Source organism: Gadus chalcogrammus, chromosome 6 (assembly GCF_026213295.1).
Source record: "Gadus chalcogrammus isolate NIFS_2021 chromosome 6, NIFS_Gcha_1.0, whole genome shotgun sequence".
In the NCBI taxonomy this organism is placed as follows: domain Eukaryota; kingdom Metazoa; phylum Chordata; class Actinopteri; order Gadiformes; family Gadidae; genus Gadus; species Gadus chalcogrammus.
Genome location: NC_079417.1, coordinates 2983162 through 3010816, shown reverse-complemented (window position 1 = coordinate 3010816; position 27655 = coordinate 2983162). Strand labels below are relative to the sequence as shown.

At 42.1% G+C, this 27655-nt stretch overlaps 3 protein-coding genes across 3 annotated transcripts; all 3 read right to left on the bottom strand.

The window, feature by feature from the left end:
* Positions 1-292: 292 nt before the first annotated feature.
* LOC130384393 (phosphatidylinositol-3-phosphatase SAC1-B) lies at positions 293-14496 on the bottom strand. The gene is made up of 20 exons (XM_056592540.1): positions 14391-14496; positions 13613-13710; positions 13421-13495; positions 13167-13294; positions 12127-12276; positions 11359-11418; positions 11208-11241; positions 10682-10783; positions 10278-10363; positions 9703-9789; positions 9519-9587; positions 9200-9279; positions 8828-8926; positions 8391-8529; positions 5819-5888; positions 5391-5463; positions 4360-4453; positions 3626-3718; positions 3450-3507; positions 293-2227 (listed from the first exon to the last, which is right to left on the bottom strand). Exons 1-20 carry the CDS (start codon positions 14417-14419, stop codon positions 2091-2093), a joined length of 1761 nt encoding a protein of 586 aa, XP_056448515.1. The 5' UTR covers positions 14420-14496; the 3' UTR covers positions 293-2090.
* Positions 14497-15181: 685 nt separating this feature from the next.
* LOC130384755 (transcription factor Adf-1-like) lies at positions 15182-16639 on the bottom strand. The gene is made up of 4 exons (XM_056593078.1): positions 16325-16639; positions 15925-16191; positions 15735-15833; positions 15182-15549 (listed from the first exon to the last, which is right to left on the bottom strand). The coding sequence occupies exons 1-4, from the start codon at positions 16452-16454 to the stop codon at positions 15242-15244; spliced, it is 804 nt and encodes a 267-aa protein (XP_056449053.1). The 5' UTR covers positions 16455-16639; the 3' UTR covers positions 15182-15241.
* Positions 16640-17335: 696 nt separating this feature from the next.
* On the bottom strand, positions 17336-26876 carry LOC130384593 (sialic acid-binding Ig-like lectin 5). Its single transcript, XM_056592862.1, has 12 exons — positions 26550-26876; positions 26017-26280; positions 25579-25651; positions 24433-24503; positions 23912-23971; positions 23168-23497; positions 22755-23048; positions 22220-22483; positions 21527-21841; positions 20206-20278; positions 19841-19922; positions 17336-18694 (listed from the first exon to the last, which is right to left on the bottom strand). The coding sequence occupies exons 5-12, from the start codon at positions 23955-23957 to the stop codon at positions 18464-18466; spliced, it is 1635 nt and encodes a 544-aa protein (XP_056448837.1). The 5' UTR covers positions 23958-23971; positions 24433-24503; positions 25579-25651; positions 26017-26280; positions 26550-26876; the 3' UTR covers positions 17336-18463.
* Positions 26877-27655: the final 779 nt, after the last annotated feature.

The window sequence follows — 27655 nt, the reverse complement described above, 5'->3', positions numbered from 1 at the left end:
AAACCAAAACATTATACCAAGTCTTATACTACATTTAGGGCATTATACTAACCCTAAACCCTATTCCGGACTCTTATTAGGGTTAGTAGGGTTGTTTTCCTGCTGAATAGTCAGATTGTCTTCTGAATAGTCAAGGTGCTTTTTCAGCTGTTGAAAGGCATCCGTTTGATCACTGGACGTATTACGAGAGTAATTGCGTTTCAACAGTATTCTGAATTAGCTATAGCAGAGAAATAAGCGCCTAAATCAAAGTGACTTAGATTATTATTATTTTTTTTTAAGTAATGATGAGTTATTTTATTTCAAAATCATAGAGTGAAAGGTAGCTTATCATTTCCAGCAGTGATATGATATTTTTATTATAACATACACTTCTTTTATACTTCAGATAACGACTTGAGGCACAAAAAAGGATAAACAAATAAATCCATGTGAACAAATAAAAACTTGATTTATAAATAACAAAGCTCTGTATGAGATTAGATTTGAGGAATATTATCATTAGTTAGCAACCTAGGCCCTCTTTAGCTGAATTGAAAGCCCCAAAATATTCTATATTGAGTAACGATACACTTGGCTAACTGTTGATTGCTGTTTTGGCGTTGAACAAACCCATTGCTGAATAAAAATATTTATTAATGAAATGTCAGTTCAATGAAATGTCATTAGACATGAATATAAGCATATATATATATAATCCCAATTCATTTAAAATACAAACAGAAAACTCTTTGCTAAATAACAAGGTATCATTCAGAAAGCATGATAATTAATGATACATAGTCAATCATTACTGACCTGTACCGTGTTGTGGATTGGTGTTACAGATGTTCTAGTTTGCAATATTTACGAATTAATGTAAAGTTTTGTAACTCATATTTATTTAATTTATGTATTTCTATGTACATTAACCCATGATTGGTTTATATATCAAACAACTAATTTATGGATCTGTGCCCCAACATTCTTACATTAACCGACATAATTCTGGCAGGAAGATAGTATAAAAAGTAAGTCATAATTTATAATGGTGTTTCCATACCCTGGCTTTTCCTCATTCACCACTAAATGGTGATCTTGACCAGTAGAGAAATGCTACTGGAACAAATGGGTTGATGTCAGAGACAATAAGACTAGACCATTATGAGAAAAACATGTTGAATGACAGTCAATGATGTAAGAATAAAATATCTATTTTCACATTCGTCCTCTTACTGTGCACAAACAAAGAACTTTTAAACTCGGTCGTTTTGTGTTTAGTACCGCAGTTCAGTTCATCTAGCTTTAGGTTCCAATTCAAAAATGTTGTTACTTTTGAGGTAACGTACGTTATTTCGGAACGACAGAAATAGGATTGCTGAAAAGGATTGAGGAATGGAGTACAGAAAAACCCAAGGAGCGAGCGCTCCTGTTCCTCCTTATGTCGTCCATACAATTAAAAGCAGTGAATATACAAAAATGATCCCTATGTTGCAGGAGGTACCCCTGCAGACAAGAGCATAACCACGGTCGGCCATCTCCCCTAAGCCACAGTCGATGTAGGCCAACTGCTGACACACTAAATAGACTTTATGGCTACGAGCAAGAATAACATTGGCAAAAGACAACACAAATAAAACTGTCAGCAAAGCACACAACGGGAGGCAAAAAATAACAGGAAACACGACATACATCGCCTCTTGTTCAACCCCGCTGTGAAGTCTCAGCAGCCGATGTGTCCCAGGTAGGGGTACAGTAGGGACACGTCGACGGGGCGGTCCGGCCCCCAAAACAAAAAGCAAACCAACCAGTGTGGACAGCAGCAGGGCCTGCGTTGTTCTCTTTACGTGTCCGTTGCACGTCGCCCTTGCCCCCCCCCCCCCGCACACGCAACAGACTCCCGGGTCGTTCCCCTTGTCGCGGCGGACGCCCCCTTCTCCGATTTCCCAAAGCTGCCTCCAAACTCCGCCTCCTCAAGCCTCAGCGGGTCAGTACAGGCTCCAGGCCCGCTGATGGGGGCGGTAGAGTGAAGAGGAGGAGGAGGAGGAGGAGGAGGAGGAGGAGACGGAGGAGTGGTCTCTGGGGGGCAGCTGCTTTCCACACGCACACATTCAGTCCATCTTCTCCTTCTGCACCAGCTTGGGCGCGTCCACGAAGTCGCGGCCGTTGAAGAGGATGACGGCGAAGGTCATGACGCTGGCCGTGCCCCAGAACAGCACGTAGGCCAGAGTCTCCGTCCACGTGTCGCCTGGGGGGGGGGGGGGGGGGGGGGGTTAGTAGCTGGGAGACTCTGAAAAAACTAAACAACTAAATAACAGCGTTATGGCCATGTTGACTGGCTGTGGGAAATTGACTACCGTATTTTACCAAAATAAAGCCATGGCTTGTATCCAGCACTCAAGTTGAGGGGGGATGAGGGGGGCTGGCGTCCCCCTTTGGAATTAAAATGATCAAAATCATCCCCCTTCTGAAACAGCCATCCCCCCTTCCCATCCCCTTTTATTTGATCAATTAATGTGGAAATATTACCGCTATTTCATTATAGCAGTTTCCTTTTTCACTTCCGCGCAATGTAGGGTTGCCGCGGTGTGGACATTTTCACACCGTAAAGTAATACACTCGTGTCAACACCGGTATCACCGAGTATAAACTGTATAAACTTTGAGACTAGGTCAAGCGCCATCTTCTCCGTCAACCCTGAACTCTCTCGCACTCGGTGACAGCGTCTGGCAGCGCGCCAATTCTCGGTGACAGCGTCTTATAACGTTCCATAATAGTATAATATTAATTTATGCATAATATCACGGCCAAAAGCTCTGTGCGCCTCCGGGTGGCCGTAGCGCGGGGAGCTCTCGTAGGGATTGAGCACTGCGGGGTTTGTTTATCGTGTTGCTATGGTTACCGGTCTTGTGTGTGCCAACGGTTTATTAGGTAGCCTATCTACTATATCTATTTATTATTATAATTACATTTTTATTTTCTTAATTATAGCCTATTATTAATTTCTACTGAAAAATAAATGTATTACTAGAATATAAATAAATAACGTAATAAATGTTATTTATTTATAAATGTGTTGCCGGTGTCCTCAACACCGGTAACACCGGTAATACCGCATCCCGCGGCAACCCTAGGGCAACGTTACTTTTCCCAGGGACAGATTTGACAGAGATACTGCATTCTCGGGCAGTATGCTATTGCACAAGCATGCAGGCGTACTTGCGCAATAGTGCCTTCACGTGCTCCACCATATGCGCAGTCATCAGCACAAAGTTCAAATCCACCATCCCCCCTGGCTTTTTGTCACAACTCGACCACTGCGTTGTTTCCCGAATGTACGAACTAAAACTGTCACGACGGATTACTTTTCAGGTAGATTTTGCAAAAGTTAACTGACTTTCAAGGGCTAAAGCGCCACTGTGTGTAGCTAGGCTCACTCCTAAAGCTAGCCAACCCTCCGGCGGTCTTACCAGCCATGAGGAGACAGATGATGCACATGGAGAAGGCCACCACCATGATGATAGGAAGCTGGAGGAGAAGAGAGAGGATCATCCAATCAAGAACCAATACACGGGTGGGTCAAAGGGAAAGTGGCTATGGCCACAACAGCTTCTCTTTTCAAATTGCCTTTCAGCTTGTGGTTTACCGTAAGGAACTTCCAGTCTTTGAGCTCCCGGAGGGGAGTTGTCAGGTCTACCTCATCCACGGAGTAGTTGCCGAGAAACAGATCAATGGAGTCCTGCATCAAACAGTGTGTGTCAGTGTGTTACTCCAGAGTGTAATCTACTGCCATGTAAAGTAACCAACGCATGCACACACACAAAAACACAGAAGTTGACACACACACACACACACACACACACACACACACACACACACACACACACACACACACACACACACACACACACACACACACACACACACACACACACACACACACACACACGGGCTTTGACTCCGAACTTCGTCATTCGAATATAATTCGAATATCAAAAATAAATCAAAATTCAAACGAATATTAGGCAGCCCTTAATATTGGAACCTGTTATGGGCAGGCCAAGAGGGAGAGACGTCGGAGAACCCGACGCAGTCCATTCATAATATTGTAATGACCACGGAAGAGGCAGTGAATGAAGTATTGATTAGACAGCGATTTATTAGAAACCTAATAAACCGTTGGAACACGCAAGACCGGTAACCCTAGCAACGCCAGTAAACAAACCTCGCGAAGCCCAATCCAGGTCTTACTGAAGGCATTTAATGGTCAAAATATTATTAATAAATATTAAAATATATATTATATATTAATAAACAAACGAACTTCGAATATGATTTTTGGGCAAAAGTCAAAGCCCTAACACACACACACACACACACCTGTCTGAAGCCGTCGGAGAAGTTGTTTTTGTAGTATCGGATCATGGAGTTCCAGCCGTCCATCAACAAGCCCAGCTGTGTCCGCCTCCCCGTTCTGGGAGGAGAGTGATCAGTCAGCCATCGTGAACATAATCCAAAGACTAACCCTTTACTAACAACACTAGCCTATAATCAAGACTAAACCTTTTCCTGACAACACTAGCCTATACATATACATTTTTAAGTATCTTTTACTTTACTTTTTTTTTCTATGTGGCAACCCGGCCCAGGCCAATTAAGGATATTCAGAGCACCTGAGGAACAAGTGGAGAAGCAGGGCTTAAATAGCCTGCTTCTCCACTCATTCGGGGCTCTCCCAGCCCTGGAGCTCCTGCACGGAGAGACCGGTCCTCGTGGGTGACGGGTTTCCACCCACGAAGAAGGGGGACCGCTGATTCCTCCCGAGGTTTAAGTTATTTGTGTTAGGAGAGACTTTATGTTCGGTAATAAACCTGCCTTTTTTGGCTTTATCCAACGTAATGGTGTCCTGTTTGGGAGGAGTTGGTTCGCTCAACGTGGCGGGTCACCGCACTATTATTATTATTTTTTTAATTTATTCTATTTTATCCTATTTTTAATTGATCACTTATGTCCCTGCTTGTTTATATTGTGTTATATATATATCACTGTTTGTTCATTGTTCATCGTTATTGTCTTAATGTATGCACCTTATTCACCAAGCAAAATTCCTGGTTGTTGTAAAACCCTTCTTGGCAATTAAATCCTTTCGGATTCTGATTCTATAATCAAAAGAGTTAAAACTCTTCCCTGACAACACTATGATTTAATCCAAAGATTAAACCCTTTCCTGACAACACCATATATGTTGTTGTGTGTCCACAACATATGTGTAGAGATTCTATTGGGGCTATGATCCTCTTCCGGCCAGCTAGCCGGTTATGATTAGAGTCATACATGCGTGGGTGGTGGGCTGTGTGGACAGGACGACCGTGGTATCCTCGTGGAGGCCGTTAGGGCTCACAAGGGCTCACCTGGTGAAGTCCGTCTTAAGGGCTCCAGTGCCCGCGTACTGCTTGGCACACGCGTTGGCATTGTCCGCCCACGCTGCAGGAAGAAACAGTAAGGAGGTCATTAGTCAGAGAGAACAGAAGGATTGAGTTTTAGTCTTTTTAATAAGAATGCAATGACGTTTTCATCGGATAGAAAGTAAAGAAAAATGTAAAATTATTTGAGAGAACTAATGAGTGAAAAATACTATTAACGGGCAAACACACGAGAGAGAGAGAGAGAGAGAGAGAGAGAGAGAGAGAGAGAGAGAGAGAGAGAGAGAGAGAGAGAGAGATCGTAGAGCAAGTGAAACAAGAAAAGTGGGTGGGGGGGGGGCAAATATGCAATCCCCAGATATTGACGCATAGTGCAATTTGATGAATATATGAATGGCTGAGAGGGAGCCCCGCACCGTTCTTGTAGATCTTCTCAAAGTCCATCTGGTCTTCAATCTGCTGGCCAACGTGGAGAACGTTCAGTCTCTGTGGAGGGACGCGTGGCAACACGTTAAGACACCGAGCTACACTTGGATGATGCATACACACAGGACATTCCCTTTGGAAAGAAGACTGACTCAGTGTATGAAACTACATCCTAACCTCAAAATTACGTTGGACAAGATGTAATCTATTACTGTTAATGTATGGCCGTGATTAGCTGACTATGCCATTAGTGTATTAGGGCTGTCAATCCTCCCCTCAAATCATATTCGAATTTCTAATGCTTCTTATGTTGAATATTCGAATAATATTCGAATATTTAAATGTTTTTTTTTATTTTATTTTTTTATATCATTATATACACCGATACCATCTTATTATTAGGCATACGTCCCGCGTCCACTAGAGGGTGCGTCAACCAAATCTGTTATGTAACATTTGCAACAAGTTTTACCAAATCAATACAAAACTTATATAAATAGGTACGATATAACGCCAGAAATATTCAAGCAATGATGTTTAATGAAGAAGCTCGGCAACATTCTCGGCAGTGTGGCTTTTTTTAAATTCTGTCGTTTGGAGAACGATATCCTTCGTTTCCCAGTCCTTGTTTATGAAATGTGCCGTGACCGTCACATATGAGTCCGTGGCCACTGATGTCCATCCATCTGTGGTTAGGGCGATCGATTGTCCACTAATAATTTCACGGATGTTTTCTTTAGTGGTATCATACAGCTTTACAATTCTGTTGGTAATTGTCCCACGAGAGGGAACGTGTACCGTGGCTCAATCTCGCGGATGAACTCCTTAAACTGGTCCCCCTGCGAGATGTTAACTGGCCTCATATCTTTGCAGATAAACTCAGTCAGCTTTTTCGTTATTGTCTCTTGCCGCCCAGCTGGCAGACAACGAGATGAGGAGGGAGGCAAAAACGATGTTATTCTTGGCTGTTTTGACCGTGGCTCTTCCTCAGCCGCTAACTGTTCTGCGTACTCCGAGTAATGCACTGAATGGAGGTGTGCGCTCATGTTGCTCGTAGTCGAGTGGTATTTTAACGACTTACAGCATAATTTGCAAATGACGGTTTCTCTGGATGTAATCTTCCCGTTAATCGATGGAAATCCAAAATTTTTCCAGACAGTGCTTTTTAAGTTTTTAGGAGTTATGCTTTCCAGCTCTGTTTCTGCTCGCGAAAAAAAAAAAAAAAAAGTTTGAACGTTAGTTATATTCGAATAGCGAAGTTCGTTTTGACAGCCCTATAGTGTATTGACTGTACCTATTCTGTACATTCTATGCTCTGTTGAACCATTGCTCTAGTCTAGGTTATTGACTAGGGATGGGAATCTCTTGGCACCTCACGATTCGATTCCGATTATGAGGTCAACGATTCGATTCTAAAGCGATTATCGATGCAACAATTTTTTTTATGTACATTTCCATGCGTGATTTTCAGAAATATATATATACATCTGAGTTTGCTACTCAGAGTATGCTAATCACTTCCTGCTTTTGTGATGATCATTAAAGACATCAACAGATGAATTAACTTATCTAATATTTTATTACAGAGAAAGCTTTTGTCACAAATATGACTTTCTATGGACAATGCAATAATCTATTCAGCTTGCATTACAACACAATATGGATGTAAAAATTGGTTTCAGTTTTATTTTATTTCTAATCTTTCTTTTCTATGTCATTAAAGAAAAAGCTGCTCTTCAATTAGAAGGAGTTCTTGTGTCATTTTTTGTAACCCATGCGTGCATGCTATGCGTAGGCTGAATCGCAATCTTGTCAAGAAAAATCAGATTGGCCAATACACACTGAAGACAAATTAAATCATTTTAAAATTATCCGTCTCTGGCGACAGAAAGTTGCAGAAAAAAAATAAATAAATAATAATAATTAGCATCGAGGCGGAATCGTTCTAGCGAGAATCGCGATGCATCGAAGAATCGATTATTTTTCCCACCCCTATCGACTGTACCTATTCTATACAGTATATGCTGTTGAACCATTGCTCTAGTGTATTGACTGTATTTATACAGTCTATGCTAGTGAACCACCGCTTTTCAGGTATTGACTACCTATTGTAGAGTCTATGCTGTTGAACCATTGCTCTAGTCTCGGGTATTGACTGTACCCAATCTATATATTAGGTTTTTTTTTATTTTTTTTATTTGGCCCAAAACAAAGAAGCAGTAGCCTGACTGCTATGTTCAAGGCAGTATGTTTGTATGTTCATCGTTTAATTGCACTATAGGCTTGTTTTTTGTATCGTCCTGTTTTGATCAGTATATGCCAATGTTGTTATCAATAAAAAAACATTTGCACAAGGCAAGCCGATGCACTTCTCCATGTTGATAAGAGCATTAAAATGAGAACAATTAATTGGACAAAGAAATCAAGGGATATTTAGCATAGGAACAATTTTAATCGTGAGTTAACTATGACATTAATGTGATTAATCACGATTAAATATTTTAATCGCTTGACAGCACTAATATATACAGAAGCCCAGTCGGCGGTGGGGATGTCACTGACCTGCAGCTGGGACTGCAGGGAGCGACGGGCTAGGAGGCTCTGGATGACGTTGGTGCGGTCCAGGCAGTCCATGCAGTTGCTGCGGAAGATCCCCTCCTGCTGTACCAGCACGTTACCGTCGGCATCCACCAGGAAGTACCTGCCGCGCAACCACAACGCTGTCACAAACGACGGCAACAAACGTCCACAACATCGCTCGTTCCTCCACCACATCGGTGTCACCAACGACGACAACAAAACGTCCACAACATCGCTCGTTCCTCCACCACATCGGTGTCACCAACGACGACAACAAACGTCGTCAACATCGCTCGTTCCTCCACCACATCGGTGTCACCAACGACGACAACAAAACGTCCACAACATCGCTCGTTCCTCCACAACATCGCTCATCGTCGTCACAAAAACAGTCCCAAAAACAAATGAGAATTCCTCACCCAAATTCATCCTGAGTCTCGGCCACGATGTCCAACAGGATCTGCAGCCGGTGCCACCTCATCCGACTGCACTCCTTGTGGAAGTCAAACGCCACGTACCTAGCGAGGAAGACAATTAGACATGTGCAGAAGAGAGTGGCAACTCTGAGGATACAGGGCTGTACTGCTACAGAACACATGGGATTAAGAGGAGATATTGGGTAGGGGGACGGTCGCAAAATAATATTTGGATTGGGGGAGGTTTTCTACAGGACACATGAGATTGAGGGGTTCGCTTCAGAACACATGGGATTGGAGGTTCACTACAAAATATATGGGATTAGGGGAGAATCGCTACAGAACACTTGGGATCAGGGGCGGTTCGCTCCTCACTTGATCATGCTGTTCCCCAAACTGGTCACCATCTTGTCGAAAGCAAGTTCCAGTGGCTTTTCTGAGCCTTTTTGGTTAATCTGCATGGAAAAAATTTGGTTAGAATGAAGGGCAAATAAAATGTCGACATTGGAAAACCATTCTGTGCGGCAGTTCACCAATCGTGTATTTTTAATTCAATAATAACCAAATATATGACTAAAGATCTATTTTAATTATTGTTTAAAATTCCATTGTTTTGTTAATCATTTAAACACAATGAATACAGGACACCAATATGGGAAACTCCACAAAACGAGAAACATTGACCGTATCTTACCAAATTCAAAAGCACTTGTTTTCCGTAGATGAGGATCTGGGACTCAAAATGTCTCTGGAATCCATCCAACTAATTCCAAGGATACAAACAAAGTAATTAGCAAGAAAACTAGGATTAGTTTGCAAATGCCTAAACGATAACGAAAGGGGATTACACAATGAAACACATCAAAAAAGGATCTCACATGGTCCACCGTCTTGTTGATCTGCGGTTTCGGTTTGTACTTTAGGTTGGGTCTCTGCGACCAGTAGAAGGGGATGGAGCCTCGTGTCTAAGGGGGGAAAAACAACACGTCAACAACTCCAAAACATCCGGTGTTGCTATTATATAATGGGTAATACAGGTAAAGTAGGGTTCACTCTGACGTGACTATCAGACCATATCGACGGAGCAGAGATCATATTGAGAACGAGGTCAGTGTAGGGCTGCTCAATTATGGAAAAAATCATGAACGAGTAATTTGGTCAATATTGAGTTCTTTTTTTGCGTTTGAAAACATGATGCATAACTGATAATTTAGAAATGTCCCCTTAAAAAAATACACAAAATGTCCAAATAGAAAATGTTCAAATAGAAATGCATGGACAAATATGTATTCAGCTGTTCTGCAATTTCTATAAAACATGGAATGAAAAAATAATATATATGTATTAAAAAAAAAATGTTTGAACTCGTTTATATTAGTTTAGAGATCGTTTGACGCAAAAATAGTTCAGGTCGTGTGAATTCATTTGTTTATCGGACACCTCGTCCACTCACCTGTACAAATGAGGCTTTGCCGCCGTTGTGCTGGACGATTTGCTCCGTTTCAACAAAGTTCGCTGCGTGACCCTCAGTGTCGATGCCTGCGCACAGATAACACACACAAAAGTTGTTGCATGACTTTCACTAAATATACAACCAACAGGTTGGGTAGTCTCACGACAGACTAACTAGAGTAATGTGTTGACCTTGGATACAAGGCATTTCGATCTGATAAAGACATGAGTATAAATCCGCCTGGAAACATATATCAGTCAGGTGCTGAATTTCTGGTCCTGCTTGCTCAAAATGTGGCCACTAAGTACAGATGTGTAGAATGGCACATTTCTTAAAGAGAGGCTGGAGGGAAAAACCTCCAGCAGGGGTGGCAAGACCACGGTTAGGAGGTGGAGAGTAGTTACCCCTGACATAGTAGCGCACTCCGGCTCTGAAACAGCTCCGTCTTGATATCAGGTTCCACTCAAACAGCTTCCCGTTGATGCAGCACGACTTCATTATGATGACTGGCGGAGCGGTTAAAGTTCAAACTTGAGTTTGATCAAAACTGTACACCAGCATACATTTAATTATCATGCCTTGTATTATTTTATCAATAAAAGTATTTTGAATTAGTATAACATTTGTGGGCTAAAAATAGTATACATAGTTATGCGAGACTAAACAAAAGTCTTGCATGCCCATACTAGTAGGGTCGTTTTGACTACGTAGCAAAATATGATTTTAGATAAACAAAATATGATTTTAGATAAAGAAAGGGCCTTCAGAGTACAAAGTACTAAACTGAATATTAACGTTAACATCGGCTGTACAGTTTGGCTCTCCCTGATGGTTCAATAGGAGCATTACAACAAAATACCAAGGCTAAATGAGAAATCTATAATCAATCATTCATAATTACCATCATCAATATCATTAAGAAAAGGATACAGCCGTGAACAACTGGAAAGGCAAACTTGTGCAACTGGAAAGGGCAAAAACCAAGAAATCAGCATAACATCATCCATCCTTATTCTGTTGAAACATCTCCAGACAACATCATATTGGGTACAAATATTTTTTTTTTTTGTGTTTTTTTTACCTCTGTCTGTGGAAAAATATCCCTCAAGAGGTGACCGTTCCATACGAACCGCTGGTCGGCCTGAAAGGGGAATTCATGTTAACCAATGTCAACAAACAAATGTAATAGGAAGGAATCCAGCCCACAAATCAAACAGAGGATAAGCAAACTGTTTGAAGAGGTATAACCTCCCGTACTAGTAAGGTAGTTTTGACTACGTAGCATCATTGCAGTTAGCTTATTTGAAATTCAGCAATCCTAAATTTCTCCCCAGGTTTACACCTTTAATGGCAGTGAACTGCTTTTTACCTGGCAGAACGGAAGCTACTGAAACCATACTCTTCATACACTTGTGCGCACTATACACTGAAGTCATACGGTGGTCATTTATCCACAAGTGTCTCCCTTTACCCAAATACCATGATTGTGTACCAAACCTATGAGAGGGTCTTCCCCAGTCAGGCCCAGCTCAGAGAGCATCCTGCCCACACGCCGCCTGCCCAGAACGCCGCTACCAATTACAATTAGGGCATTTAGCAGAGGCAACTTACATCGGTTAATACACACATTGACAGGCCGACGGCAGAGCCAACCATGCACAGACAGACAGATGACAGACGATGCCACGCATCTTGCATGGCATCGTCTGGAGCGGTTAGGGTGAAGTGTCTTGCTCAGGGACACATCGACACTCAGCTAGGAGGAGCTTGAGGGGATCGAACTAGCAACCTTTCGGTTACAAGACAACTGCTCTACCTCCTGAGCTAAGCCGACCCCCCCTCGTCCTACCCTCTCCAGCAGGCTCATCTCCTGGAACTCGGGGCTGGTGTTGGCCAGCCGTTGCAGGCTGTGGGTCAGGTCGTAGTTGGTGGCAAAGTAGAAGCTGTCCGTCTGAAGCACATGGTTCATCATGGACAGGAAGGCCTTGTTGTCTTGCATCTGTGAAAGAGATTTTGAGATCTCGTTTTATTTTTAACCGGAGAAATGAGACGCAACGTTGTTTGATGGGTTACAAAAAAAAACGAGGGGAGGGTAGGAGTGCTAGCCATTCTCTAAAACGGGCTAACTGCAACTTACCAAAGCAGGTGGAGGGTGGGATTGTTGAATTAAGTGGGAAATTGGTTACCGCTACAACGTGAACAAACACTTTGGGGTCAGTAACTAAAGGAGATGAGGTGGTTTGCTGTTGTAAATTAATGCTCACGTGCATGTGGCTGATGTAAGGTTCAAACACAGAATGAAAGGCAAAATGCAATATTTTAAACAAACATCAATTCATATTTTTTATAAATATTTATTTGGGTCAGTGCCTTATCTTACTATACATACTACTTTATCGGTGGAGGTTTAAGGAAAGGCTGATTAAAGTCTCTTTTTGAGCTTTGTAATGTAGCTGGATACAGCACCGTGTCAGCTAACAGGTATGTACTATAGAGTGACTGCACATACATTTACAAAGATTAGTCTTTTTGTCATGCTGTTAACCGTGCTAAAACCAAGAATCTCATCTCACACTGAACAAAAGCCAAACAAGAATGAGCCGTCGCTTTGCAAGGGACAGTACCAAAAAAGGCCTGATTTGACAGGTTTATCTCTAAAACCAAAAGCATGTACCTTTTGACTGCAGCCATCGATAACATAATATCATATCTTATATATATATATATATAGGAATGGCTTTAGGGGAACACGGATGCAATCAAATCACTTTGAGTTATCATGTATGCCTTGTTGATCGAAGATCCCTCAACCTCACAAAGAGGTCCGAAGCAGACGTAACAGAACAGTGAAAGGGTGCAATGACTAGCCGCGGTTCTCCTACTGCCTACCTGGTTGTCCGTCAGATGTAACATGGTCTTCTTATAGGAGATGATGTCAAAGTCCACCGCCTTCCAGACGGCATGACCCAGAAGATCTCCCACTTTCTTCTTCTTTGTGATGACAATGAGGTACATGCCTGAGAAGGACATCATGGCAGGCAGATGTAGGATTTAAACAATTTTCTACACAACCACAATTGTCCTTGACCGTTGTTTCCTTGTTAGGGAAGGATATCCTATTCTAGGATATCCTAAAAACATACCTGCAACCATACGGATTGTCCCCATAATCCCGCATATCGGCTGGGACTGATCGGATGGAGGGATATCCTTCCTCACTGGACACAGAGAGCGAAGATGGTTAACACCCCCCTCCTACATGGTTGATCACCACAAGCAGAACTACAGCCGATATATATAGTTTAATTGATGCATATTATCACGATATTAGTTACCTGTTAAAGAGATTTCAGTTGATACCCTGTCAATAGCAAGGACAGCATCTGCGCCATCATCACAGGCTTCGATGTAAAACTTCTCCGGGGTTGTGTGCCTTAAGAACCGCAATACACACATGTTCAGACGCAGCACAACCACCAACACGGGTGAAATACAACAGGTGAAATACAATACATATAACCACATAATGCATATTTCTACCAACAAGGTATTCCTGGGTTAATGCTCTGTAATACATCGAGGGCTGGGTTATGGTTGTGTAATGCATAGGGCTGTGTTATGGTTCTGCAATACAGAGGGCTTTGTGATGGTTCTGTATCGCATATGGCTGTGTTATGGTTCTGTAAAGCAGAGGGCTGAGTTATGCTTATGTAATACAAAGGCTTGGGTTATGGTTCTGTCCTACAGATGGCTTGGTTATGTTTCTGTAAGCTGCAGACAGCTATAATTATACTAACCAACTAACAATATAAACGGGTGTAACCATTACCACCTTATCAATTCCCGTACAACTGGTTCTGGTTTAGGGTTAGGATTATTCTGGTCCTCAGAGCAGCTTTCTCGCTAGCATCAACTATCATTAGCACCAGAACAGAAGCCTCTGGCGCCCCGCTAAGTAGCATTTAGCTCCGCTGTCTTTAACACGTTTATGATATACCAGTATTATATAATATATATTTATTATATAGACCCTCCAAGGCTGGGAGTGCTTTCTATTTAAAATTGTGAACGAGATCGCCTGCTGTCCAACGTGTAATAAATAATCAGACTCACAGGCAGAAGCTCTCATAGGTAGTCGCCATCTTTCCTCCGGTCGGACTTCAGTGACGTGTCTAGTCTGACCTCAGTGACGTGTCAGTATGACATCAGTGACGGTGTGATGATCCATGGTGTGTTCCTGAATCCTCGGACACCAGCCTTCCGAGTTGCTTTTTACGTAATTTCCAGTCTTGGAGCACTTATAGCGTTCCCGTTCGTCTTTGTGATTGTGTCATGAAATTAGCTAGTCGTTGTATATTTGCAGCTACATTAGCCCCTGCGTTCACAAAGATGCATTTGCTGCCAGTATGCGTTGTCACCGAAGTTTTGCCGCGCAGCAAATCAAGTTTTGCAGCGCAGCAAAACTTCTGCTGCGCCGCAAAACCTTTGCTGCGCCGCAAAAGTTTCTCCTCCCCTGGCCAGGCATTTGGCTCAGCTCGCTCTGCCACCTGGAAGGCTGGTGCTGCCTGGCACCCAACTGGGTTTTGTTTGGGGTTGTTATTCTAGCCCTTTACATACTCATAGTTTAGTTTAACTGTAAACACAACTCTACACTACAGAATGCTGATTTGTGGGTTTTTTCGAGTTACTAAATAAATGTAACGTTCATTTAACTGTTGCTGCGTGGACCTCCCGTTCTTGGTTGTGCTCTTCAACGAGCAGGACACAACATAACTGACAAAAATACCTTAAACAAAGTTGCTTGGACCCCAAAATCTGCGGCACAAAATAATTTGCAACATTTCCCTCAAGCAACATAAATGGCCATTCAATAAAGAATATGAAGACACATTTTTGGTATAAAATAATTTATTGGAGTGTGTGTGTGTGTGTAAACAAAAAAAACAAAACAAAATGGGCATGGATCATTCCCTGCAACCATTGTCACCCCAGAACCTATTCATCGACTGGTCCAAATTGATTGATCGAATTAAACTGTACTGGATTATGACAACAGTTGGCATCGTGCAATAATTTATATGAATTTGGAATTTGACTTGTTCCTTTGCATGGGGTGGCAATCGTTGCAGGGAAGGAAGTATCCCTTTAAAAAAGTGCACATCCTCAGAGAGGATGAGAGGCACAGGTGCGGTCTGCCTCCTCAGCACCTCCAGGAGTAACCTCTCGATCTCCGTCTCCGTCTCCCTCTCTCTCCTTCGGTTTTGTGTCCTCGCTGTTTCAAATGGAAACAACATTTTTGGGTCAGGTAACAGACAAAAATACATTCAACATGAAAGGCTATGAGTACATAACTAGTCATACTCATAACATACCATTCATGCATGGGGACCCTCATGACCACATAAAACGAAGTGTAGCATAAAATAAATGTAATTTCTCTCATGTTAAATGACATACCTGGGGCAATAGGAGGAGTCGTGACGGCAGCAGTTGGTGGTGGTGGTGGAATGGGTTCAGAGGCAGCGGCAGCAGCCTCCGGCTCCTCACAGCTTAGATCTTGAGGTGACAAGAGGTACGTAGTTATCAATCTATAGAACAAATCATGCTGTGTATGGGCGTGCATGTGTGTCTTCTCTTATCGACCAACCTCCTTGGTCACTCGCTGTCCCTGCTGCTGCCTCTGAACCGTGGTCCTCGACTGGGTACTCTGCAATCCCGTCTACCTCGACCCCCAGCACCATATTGCTACTGGTCTCCCTCGGAGTAACAAATGGGCCAAGGAAAGAGAGGATTGCAGAGTACTTCCACGTCTTCAACGGGCCTGCTGACCCACTCCTCTTTCCTGCCTCCTGCCTGCGTCTCTCCCTGAGGTAGGCGTCCCTCAGGACCTTCCACTTTCGTCGGCATTCCTCCTCTGACAAGAAAAAAGCCTACGCTGTGTAATTCGAACTGAACTGTTGAATGCTAACTGCTCACTAACTAGCTTGGTTCAATTGATAGCTGGAATAAAGTAACTTTTAAAGTAAAGTAAATTCAAAAAGACTTACCAGTTAGCCCGACCTCCTCGCTCACCTTCAGCCAAGCCTTGGTCTTGACCGTCCGGTCCTTATAACTGGCCAGGGTGGTGTTGAAGATCTCCGGGAATGCGGAGACTGAAATGATGAGCTTTTCCTCCATTTTAGCGGTTTGATCTGGATCAGGTAGTGAACTCTAGGTCACTCCAAGGGAGTAACACTGATTGGCTGTTACGGCATGTCACTCAGTGGCAACGCTGTTGAACGCTGATTGGCTGTCATCACGCGTTTGCTGCCGAAAAGTTGAAATATTTCAACTCGAGCAGCATTTGTCGCGCCGCAAAATACGTGAACGCGCTGCAAATCAAATTTTGCCGCGCCGCAAATCAAATAGTGGTCCGGCAGCAAACCCGAAACACGTCTCTACATTCACTTTGAATGGGATCGTGCTGCGCGGCAACTTTTTCCATATTTTGGTGTGAACGCAACCAGCTCGAAAACAAACTACAGAACTTTACATTGTATTGCACGCACAGCAATGCAATGCATAAATTGGAATGCATAAATATGCATTATGTGGTTGGAATGCATAAATTGCCCAGTTTATGCATACAGTTTATGCCCAGTTTATCGATACTGTCCACTGACGGTGCGACTGCATGGGATAAAGCATCTGTCAAACATGTGTCAATAGCATCATATTTTTATGTGACACTGTAAACACTTGATCAAATGTCAATTAAATCCCAAGTGTGTAAAATCAAGCCACATACTCCTCATCACAATCGTTATATTATTGTCCGTTCCTCTTGATGCTTTTCATGACAAATCAGGCATTAAAAAGGGGTTATGTTCAAGAACATTTTACGTGGGTTATTACAAACTGATTATCCAAGGTGTTCTCGGTCAGTCTAATTACCGTTACCCTATAAATACAGCGGTGAGCCCCGTGCGTAATGCTGCACCATGGCACTGGTGGCAATGCTGGCACTGCTGGAGCACCATGCAAATGGCAGGATTCGGAGGGAGAGTGTCTTCAGGGACCATAACGATTTATTTGTAGGCCTACATAAAAATATGTACCTTTATGACCACTTCTTTTTTAATTCTGGGACTGTGCGCTCCGTGCCACACTGACAGAGTTCACTGCTGCAGCATCTCTCATCTCATCTCATCGTCATCCGCTTATCCGGGGTCGGGTCGCGGGGGGAGCAGCTCAAGCAGGGGGCCCCAGACTTCCCTTTCCCGGGCCACATCGACCAGCTCTGACGGGGGGATCCCGAGGCGTTCCCAGGCCAGTGTTGAGATATAATCTCTCCACCTATTCCTGGGTCTTCCCCGAGGTCTCCTCCTCCCCACTGGACGTGCCTGAAACACCTCCCAAGGGAGGCGCCCAGTGGGCATCCTTGCCAGATGCCCGAACCACCTCAGCTGACTCCTTTCTAAGTAAAGGAGCAGCGGCTCTAATCCGAGTTCCTCACGGATGGCTGAGCTTCTCACCCTATCCCTAAGGGAGACGCCAACCACCCTTCTGAGAAAACTCATCTCGGCCGCTTGTACCCGCGATCTCGTCCTTTCGGTCATCACCCAACCTTTTTTTTAACCTCTGATTTACTAGACATCTGGGGCCGTATTCACAAAGCTTTTTATCTTACCGCAAGGAGTGCTCTTAACGTGCTCTAAAAGTTTTTACGTAGGAGTTTTCTTAAAGTAATTCACAAAGCCGCTGAGACCTACTCATACTAGGATAAATCAACAAGAGTGAACTAAGAATGGCACCCCCTTACGTCGATTATCGGGCACAAGTTTAGCGGTCAGTATGATGATTGGTTGTTGAGTGCAGGCGGTCTCGCTGAAACTCATCCGCAACATCCTGTAACATACGCTACAATGAAGTCCTATCAAATAGTTATGGACAGTGCAGTTAGCAGAATACACACATGATGACACGTTTGTGCAGACCACGATAATGCAATGTATGCACGTTAAAGAGAGAACGCAAACAATAAAAATACGCAAATTGCATTTTATCAAGGAGGTAATAAAAAGCACCATGCAAACTTCATCCATTGAGCATTAGCTCATCCCTCATCCACCCCAGAGGAAGTGTATGGGCCTCCGGGGCCCTGGGCCCCAGAGGGTCTCTGCCCCAGGAGCTCAGACCTCTTTTTTCTAGGACTTCTTCTTCCATTTCACTGTTGTGTACAGGACATCACAGTCGGCCCCTTCTCCCAGTCCAACAGCCCCTTCTCCCAGTCCAACAGCCCCTTCTCCCAGTCCAACAGCCCCTTCTCCCAGTCCAGCAGCCTCTTCTCCTGCTCCAACAGGATCCCGTCTCGGTCCGACCGTGTTCATCAGTGTATCAATGTTAGCATAGATGTCCTCCCCACTTTTGAAGAACACCTGAGTGAGATATATATATTATATATATATATATATATATATATATAGAGAGAGAGAGAGAGAGAGAGAGAGAGAGAGAGAGAGAGAGAGAGAGAGAGAGAGAGAGAGAGAGAGAGAGAGAGAGAGAGAGCTGTCAGTTAAACGCGTTATTAACGGCGTTAACGCAAACCAATTTTAACGGCGTTAAAAAATATCGCACGATTAACGCAATTATTTTATTTAAAAAAAATAAATACAAAATCTTTGGCTCAAAACAAAGAAGCACTAGCCTGACTGCTATGTTCAAATGACATTTGTTCAAAGCAGTCGTTTAATTGCACTATAGGCTCTTTTTTTGTATCGTCCTGTTTTGATCAGTATATGCCAATGTTGTTGTTATCATTAAAAAATCATTTGCACAAGGCAAGCCGATGCACTTCACCATGCTGATAAGAGAATTAAAATGAGAAGAATTATGGTACAAAAAAATCAAGGGATATTTAGCATAGAAAAAGAATTTGCGATTAATCGCGATTAATCGTGAGTTAACTATGACATTAATGCGATTAATCACGATTAAATATTTTAATCGTTTGACAGCTCTAAATATGGATTTACTGATTGGGATGTCAAAAAGACATCCCACACACACACACACACACACACACACACACACACACACACACACACACACACACACACACACACACACACACACACACACACACACACAAAGACACACATTTTTACACATTTGACTTATTTCATGGGAGCTCAGACTTATGGGAGATCAACTCCTACTGGCTCACATGTAACTCACACCCTGGTTTCCCGGGTTAAAAACGGTTAAGTTTAGGGTGGCCTTGGGACAGAGATAGGGTTAGGGTTACCTGTATAAACATAGGGTCGGGTTAGGGTAACCCATTTACAGATAAGGTTAGGGTTACCCTGCTAACGATAGGGTTAGGGTAACCTGTTTACAGATAAGGTTAGGTTGACCGTGGGAAAAAGATGGGGTTAGGATTATCTGGGTAAACATAGGGTCGGTTTAGGGTAACCTGTTTACAGATAAGGTTAGGCTTACGTTGGTAAAGATAGTGTTAGGGTTAGCCGGTTACAGATTGTTTTCAGATAGGGTATCCTGGGTATAAATAAGGGGAGGCTTACCTTGGAGTTCCCTTGGTTGGGGGGAGCTTTGTTGAGTAGGCCATCACTGCCAAGTCTTGTTCGGGTGGCCATTTTCCAAGCTCTGGAATGTTAACAGTTGGGAAGAAGAAGAAGAAGAAGAAGAAGAAGAAGAAGAAGAAGAAGAAGAAGAAGAAGAAGAAGAAGAGGATGGAGAAGAAGAAGCTGACCATTTTTGATTGACATTGTGATTAGCTGAATTGATCCCACTGCCAGACAGGGAAAGTGGTTTTAATTCAGATGATGAACTCGGTGTGCCTGTAAGCTAATTATTCAATAATGAGAATAATTAAATAATCAGTGAAGAAATGGACATTCGTACGAACAATGGCTAGCAGTCCACGTACCTTACGGCACACACTGTTGCAAACAGCAGACACGCGGCTAGCACTGCAGTAGCAGCTATCCAGGGCAGTTGTTCTGAGTGTGAAAAGGTGGCATCAGGAATTTGTGATTTGACCAATCAATGCATATTAAGAATCCCTTGTGCTTATTAGTCGTCAAAAGCCATTAAAAAAAAAATCACAAAAGGAAATTTCTTACCAACCTACCAATTGGTGCAGTCCATCAGGGAGGTGACCTGGGAGTTGATCTACCCATCCGTTATTTTGTTTATTACCTCATTTTCATGAACCTTGATCTATGATGCACAAGTCACTCCCTCAATTTTTTCTTACACGGCCTAAAATGTGTTTTTTTGCTTTTAGATCTTACTGCTGCTTTTGAAACAGTAGACCATGTGATTTTATTGAAAGTCTTAGGCATTGGGTTGGCTTATCAGGTGCCGCCACAGATTTGTTTTATATTTTCTCCTTATGTTATCCTTTCTATTAGGAACTTTTGCTTGGCCATTGGTTACTTTAGTTCCTCAACCTTCCATTAACTATGGAATGCCTCAAGGCTCAGTCCTTGGCCCTTTTATGTTTTCCATATTTTACCGCTAGGTCAAATCGTTCATCAGAACATCAGTTTCTATAAATATGCAGACTAATGCCGGACCAATTTCTTGTTTCACTACAATAAAACGCAAACACAACTGGTCAAAGTACAACACAGAATATTTTAAGTTGTTGTATATTTAAAACTTTCTTCCGCTAAACTCAGATCAATTGGAAGCCATTACCATAGGGGAAGGCCAGAGAGCACTTCTCCTCACGGTATCCTGTTGTATCATACCCCATTGCAGAAATGTTGGTGTCATAATTTCTAACTTTAACCACAAGATAATATCAGTCTTTGAATTGTGTTTCTGCAGTGTCGTATTATCTATAAAATTAGATTGTTTTTATCCCGTTAAAATCTTGACACTGTTATCAACGCTCTCATCTCTTCTTGCTTAGACTACTGTAACTCGTTGTATTACTGTCCCTCTCATTACAGCGTCTACAAACTTGAGCTTTTTTTCTTATTTCAAATATCTCCTAATTCATCTTGCTTGTCATTATTACTTTATCGATTCTACTTTTAGTAATTTGTCTTGTTTGTGTGACCATGTAAATTACTTTGTAACTTTGAAAAGTGCTATATAAATAAATATAATTATTATATTTATTATCATACATCATCTGTAGTCTACATCACTCCTATTTGGGATGGGAGTATTTTGAAAGACCTTGTAATGACAGATCAGCCTCACAGCTGGTGGTGCAATAGGGTCCCTTTAGCTACCTGAGGTCAGACCTGTCAGGTTTGGCTGTGTATCCAGGTGGGGGACAGGAAGCTCCTGGCTGGTGTTCCCGGCAGCGTTGGAGCTGTGGCAGGTCAAGGCTGTCAGACCAGCAGGGGCCCTCATTGTGAGGGAGCTCCTCAACGTGGCGTTCTCCAGGTTGACCTGGCTAACAGACACGTCTTCAGAACCCAACACCAGTTTCCCATCCAACCACCACTCCAGAGACGGTGATGGTCTGCCCACGCTGTAGCAGGAACATCGCACCCAGGCTGCAATTCTGCTGCAGCTTGAAGAGGGCAGGATCCTGGGAGGAGCTGTGAATACAGGGAAGGGGGAAGACAACATCAAGAGAGAATTTGGAGAAGTCATCTTACTTCCGGTTTAACAAAAACCATTGTTATCACTACATCACCAAACTCAGGGTTGTTCCTGGTTTTGAGTCAATCTTACTTTGAATGTCCACCTTACAATAAGCTGTCAGAGTGAACAGAAAAGCAAAGCAAAAACTGAAATGAATAGATAAGAAACGTAATCAGGTTTGAATAAAATAACCTTACAATTGCTCAATGGTTTTGAGTCAATCTTACTTTGAATTATTGATCAACACACTGCTTTGTCTTCTGTCCTAGATCGAGGAAACCTTTAGATACATCACCAAGCTCAGGGTGGCTTCCTGTTTTGAATCAACTTACTTTGAAAGTCAATCTTGTAGACATTAGACTTTTCTGTGCCAAAGTCATTCCGGACCTCACAGAAGAAAACGTTATTGGCGTTCCACAGCTGGATGGACAGAGAAGATCCAGTCCCGATCTTAAGGATGTGTTCTCCGTGTATTCGGTACCAGGTGAACTCGCTGACAGCAGGGTTAGCATGACTGGTGCAGGTCAGGTTGAGGCAGCCTCCCTCTCTGGCTGGAAGACACGGGCTGCCGACAGCAGAGGTGTTCCTGGGGGCATCTGAGAGAGAACCCACCAATCAGAGCCTAGCCCTCAGCTCCGGCGTCATGTTGGTCAGATGTTGTGAATTTAACAAAACTGTTCTGAATACAGTAAAATACAGTAAATGAAATGAAAAACAGGAGAAGCATCAAAAGTTCTTGTTTATCAACCCACTGCTTTGTCTTCTAACATCGAGTAAAAAAAAGGTATATTACAGAGAAGATGAATATAAAAAAGTAAACAAATAATAAAATGTACTCTTCATTGAGAAGGTAGTACATTGACTCACATGAGATACTGAGTTGGTATCTCGTAGACGTCACAGTTTTGTTCCCAGATGGTATGTAGTAGGCTGCAGTGCAGGAGACATTGTTTCCATGGTGGAGGTGGGAGGCGTTGAAGGTCAGAGTGGAGGTCACCGTATCGTTCTGCTGGAGCTGGGTGTTGAGCCCCAGGGCGGGGGTCCACGTCACAGTGGGGGGGTGGGTGTCACAGTAGGACGGGGCAGAGCACCCCAGCTCCACAGGAGTCCCCTCCACCACCGGCTCCTTGGGGGGGGTCAAACGAGGTGCATCAGGGAGCCCTGGGTACCAAACCAATTTAGAGCGGTTACTATGGAGACCCAAGCATGATTTGAACCACAGTGAGACCAATAGGACTTGTGAGAGATGTTTGTTTCAGACGGACACACATTGCACTTACCCTTGATCCCGATGGTCACTGGGTTTTCATAAAAATGATATTTTAAACCACTTCCATCACATTGAATTCTAAAATAATATTGAACATTGTCTTCATGTACGTTATTGAATGTTGTGGTACAGTTGTATGCGGTAAGGTCCCCCCTGAATGTTGTAGAACTTATAGGTTGATATAGAATTTTATACCAATATTTTCCACATTCAGGCTTTAGCCAGGCATCAAACCCGTCCCTCAAGATGAAGGAACAAGGAACGGTAACACAGGATCCACTGAGTGTCATCACACTTGCTGGCACTAGGACCTCAAATTCTGCAGCGTTGCACCCAGCATCTTTAAAACAAGAGGTTGACAAATCCAAAGGCTCAATCGATGCACAAACTTTGACAATATATTTTAATGCAACATTGAACTTCCTAAAAAACAAGATAATTTATCTGAATCAATTAAATTATTATTAGTAAGTTATATTATTTACTAAGTTATTAGTTATTATTATTATTATTATTATTATTATTATTATTATTATTATCATTATTATTGTCATTATTATGTTTGATTTGTATGGTATGCTTCTAATTAGTTTCAAAATCGTACTTTTTAATATATATGCATTAACAGAGCAAGTACTACAGGTATTATGAGAGTACTACAGAGGGTAAAAACAGAGACTACAGGGAGAACTTCAGTGCTACAGGTATTAAGAAGGTAACTACAGGTTTCAACTGAGAGGGTTGAGATGTTTACCTAGCAGGAGACTACAGAGCAGAAATAGTCTCCAGGATCCAGTCATGTTCTCCTTCAGAACTTCATCAGGAGAAATACAAAAATCTCATTAACTTCTGTACTACACTTAATATCGTACTACCCTTAAGGTATTCAGTACTACACTTATAATAGTAAGACATTGTTAAATGCTATTGAAATGTCTATTTCAAAATACCAGTAAATCTACCACTTTTACCATGACTAATTAAACTAATTTTTCATCATATAATACCAATATTCGAAGAAGAACAATGATAATAACCATGCATATGTGATGTATTACCTTTAAAGATAACATTTGGAAATGTTCAACTCTTGAGAAGTTTAGACAGAGATATAAACAGGAAAACAAAAGATAACACCCTTACATTAACTAAAACAGGTATTGCTTGAATAAAACTAAAAATAATATACATCAATACATGTAATAGACATTAGACGTGTAATACAACAGTAATTATGTTCCTTTGTTCTATCAACCAGACATAGAGTTGACTTACGTGATAGAGGTGAAGGACTTGATATGAAGTTCCTGAAGAGTAAAAGCTCTACTTCATCTTTCTCTCTACGCCTTTGTGAGGTGAGGGAATGAGGAACTTATTAAAATATACACAAGCAGAGATATAACCTAGAGCGGAGCCAGCATACAGGAAGAAGATATAGATAGAGATTAAATACTGCACTGATTAGTAAATACTGTTAATACTGTTGTTGCTGTTCTCCGTTAAAACTGGTCTGTTATCATTGTTAATAATGTTAATAGTGTTAATGCAGCTAATACTGTTCTCTATTAATACTATTGATACTGGTCTCTGTTAATACTGTTACTATTGTAAACACTGTTAAAGCCGTTCACACTGTTCACTGGTAATACTGTTGATACTGACTTCTATTCATTTTGTTAATAATGTTAACACCGTTCATGCGGTTCTCTGATGATACTTTTCTCTGTTAACACTGTTGATACTGTTCTCTGTTAATCTCGTTGATACTGTTCTGTTAATACCATGTATAGACCCAGCTCTCGGCCGTAATAAACTATTGGAGAGGGTGATGATTGAAAGAGTAAACTTAACATAATTGAATGAAGGACGACCGCTAAATTGAAGTAATGACATGTGTAGATCAGCAGCATCAGTAACACAGTAAGTGGATGATGGATATATGTTATGTAGTGGTGTAGAGTCCACAAAGCAGGGAAATGGAACACAAAACGGGAAGTTGAGCAGCCTGCACAACGGAAAATAAATAATACGATTTGTCCCACACACGATTGATGTGTGATAAACCTTTTTAAATCAGAAGCTCCAGCAGTGAAGCTACACAGCGTGACTAGCACCTGGCAGCGCTGTTAATCCTGCTGAATCTCTTTATGGTTTCTTTAAATAGCCCTCAATAAAAAAATATGTTTTGCAAATATGATGGATATATCTTGCCTTAAATGTTTTCAGTTATTGAACAGCAGGGCATAATAAGTGTATGTAGTTGGTACTTGAGGAGTAGTTGGGAACCGTCATTACACACTACACTGTCAACACTCAACTGCGCCCCTGGGGTTCAGTTCCTTCAGTTCATGTCCTCAGTCTGCTTGTAGGCATCTGCTTCTAAATGACACAGTGAATGTGTACGAATTCAAGTGGACTTACCTTATAATACACACAACCACGCATACTAAGCCCACGATTATCACAGCAGATTTGCCAATGCATAGCACCAAGTCTGGAGGGGAAAGACAACAAGAGAGAATTTCAAGCAAGACATCTTACTTCCTGTTCAACAAAAAAGATTGTTATCACTAGATCACCAAACTCAGGGTTGTTCCTGTTTTTTAGTCAATCTAAGTTTGAATGTCGATCTTACAATAAGCAGTCAGACTGAACAGGAAAGCAGAGCAAAAACTGAAATGAATAGGTAATAAACGTATTCAGGTTTGAATAAAATAACCTTACATTTGCTCAATGGTTTTGAGTCAATCTTACTTTGAATTATTGATCAACACACTGCTTTGTCTTCTGTCTTAGATCGAGGAAACCTTTAGGTACATCACCAAGCTCAGGGTGGTTTCCTGTTTTGAATCAACTTACTTTGGATGTAAATCTTGTAGAAATTAGACTTTTCGGTGCCATAGTCATTCCGGACCTCACAGAAGAAAACGTTATTGGCGTTCCACAGCTGGATGGACAGAGAAGATCCAGTCCCGATCTCAAGGATCTGTTCTCCGTGTATTCGGTACCAGGTGACCTCGCTGACAGCAGGGTTAGCATGACTGGTGCAGGTCAGGTTGAGGCAGCCTCTCTCTCCGGCTGGAAGACACAGGCTGCCGACAGCAGAGGTGTTCCTGGGGGCATCTGAGAGAGAACCCACCAATCAGAGCCTAGCCCTCAGCTCCGCTGTCATGTTGGTGAGATGTTGTGAGTTTAAGAAAACTGTTCTGAATAGAATAAAATAAAGTAAATGAAATGAAAAAAAGGAGAAGCATCAAGAGTTCTTGTTTATCAACCCACTGCTTTGTCTTCTAAGATTACGAAAAAAAGGTATATTACAGAGAAGATCAATATAAAAAAGTAAACAAATAATAAAATGTACTCTTCATTGAAAAGGTAGTACATTGACTCACATGAGATACTGAGTTGGTGTCTTGTAGACGTCACAGTTTTGTTCCCAGATGGTATGTAGTAGGCCGCAGTGCAGGAGACATTGTTTCCATGGTGGAGGTGGGAGGCGTTGAAGGTCAGAGTGGAGGTCACGGTATCGTTCTGCTGGAGCTGGGTGCTGAGCCCCAGGGCGGGGGTCCACGTCACAGTGGGGGGTTGGGTGTCACAGTAGGACGGGGCAGAGCACCCCAGCTCCACAGGAGTCCCCTCCACCACCGGCTCCTTGGGGGTGGTCAAACGAGGTGCATCAGGGAGCCCTGGGTACCAAACCAATTTAGAGCGGTTACTATGGAGACCCAAGCATTACCAGCATTCAGCATCATCTGAACCACAGTGAGACCAATAGGACTTGTGATACATGTTTGTTTCAGACGCACACACATTGCACTTACCCTTGATCTGGATGGTCACTAGGTTTAATGAAAAAATAAATTTTAATGGATTTCCGCAGTCAATTCTAAAATAATATTGAACATTGTCTTTAAGTACGTTATTGAATGTTGTAGTACAGTTGTACGCTGTTAGATTTCCCCTGAATGTTGTAGCACTGATAGTTATTTGATCTTTTATCCATATTGGTCTACATCCAGGATGTAGATGGGCTTTATAATTGTCCGGCACGGTGAAGGAACAAGGAACGGTAACACACGATCCACTGAGTGTCGTCACACTTGCTGGCATTAGGACCTCAAATTTTCCAATGCACCCAGCACCTTTAAAACAAGAGGTTGACAAATCCAAAGGCTCAATCGATGCACCATCTGACAAAATATTTAAATGCAACATTGCATTTCCTAACAAAACAAGATAATATATCCTACGATTATAATAAATTAGTAATATTAGTTGCTAAGTTATCAGTTATTATTATATTTACCATTATTATTATTATTATTATTATTATTGTTATTATCATTTATTGTGTTTGATTTGGATGGTACATTTCAAAATTCGAAGTTTAAAATCTAAAGGTTAAATAATCAATGAGTATTTAAAAAGTATGAGCAGAGTACATCCGGTAATGAGAGAGGACAACAGAGAGAACTACCGGTATTGACAGAGGATCACA

What these genes read in the sequence shown, in the direction of transcription:
- LOC130384393 (XM_056592540.1), bottom strand. Translation starts at nt 14,419, where the DNA reads ATGGCGACTACCTATGAGAGCTTCTGCCT. An exon ending in GACAATCCGTATGGTTGCAG is followed by an intron (nt 13,295 to 13,420) that starts GTATGTTTTTAG and finishes TGTCCTTCTCAG; the next exon opens with GCATGTACCTCATTGTCATC. An exon ending in CTTAAGACGGACTTCACCAG is followed by an intron (nt 4,454 to 5,390) that starts GTGAGCCCTTGT and finishes CTCTCCTCCCAG; the next exon opens with AACGGGGAGGCGGACACAGC.
- LOC130384755 (XM_056593078.1), bottom strand. Translation starts at nt 16,454, where the DNA reads ATGGAGGAAAAGCTCATCATTTCAGTCTCCGCATTCCCGGAGATCTTC. An exon ending in GACAGCGAGTGACCAAGGAG is followed by an intron (nt 15,834 to 15,924) that starts GTTGGTCGATAA and finishes TGTCACCTCAAG; the next exon opens with ATCTAAGCTGTGAGGAGCCG. An exon ending in GACTCCTCCTATTGCCCCAG is followed by an intron (nt 15,550 to 15,734) that starts GTATGTCATTTA and finishes CATTTGAAACAG; the next exon opens with CGAGGACACAAAACCGAAGG.
- LOC130384593 (XM_056592862.1), bottom strand. Translation starts at nt 23,957, where the DNA reads ATGACTGGATCCTGGAGACTATTTCTGCTCTGTAGTCTCCTGCTAG. An exon ending in ATACCAACTCAGTATCTCAT is followed by an intron (nt 22,484 to 22,754) that starts GTGAGTCAATGT and finishes GTTCTCTCTCAG; the next exon opens with ATGCCCCCAGGAACACCTCT. An exon ending in GCAACAGTGTGTGCCGTAAG is followed by an intron (nt 19,923 to 20,205) that starts GTACGTGGACTG and finishes TTAACATTCCAG; the next exon opens with AGCTTGGAAAATGGCCACCC.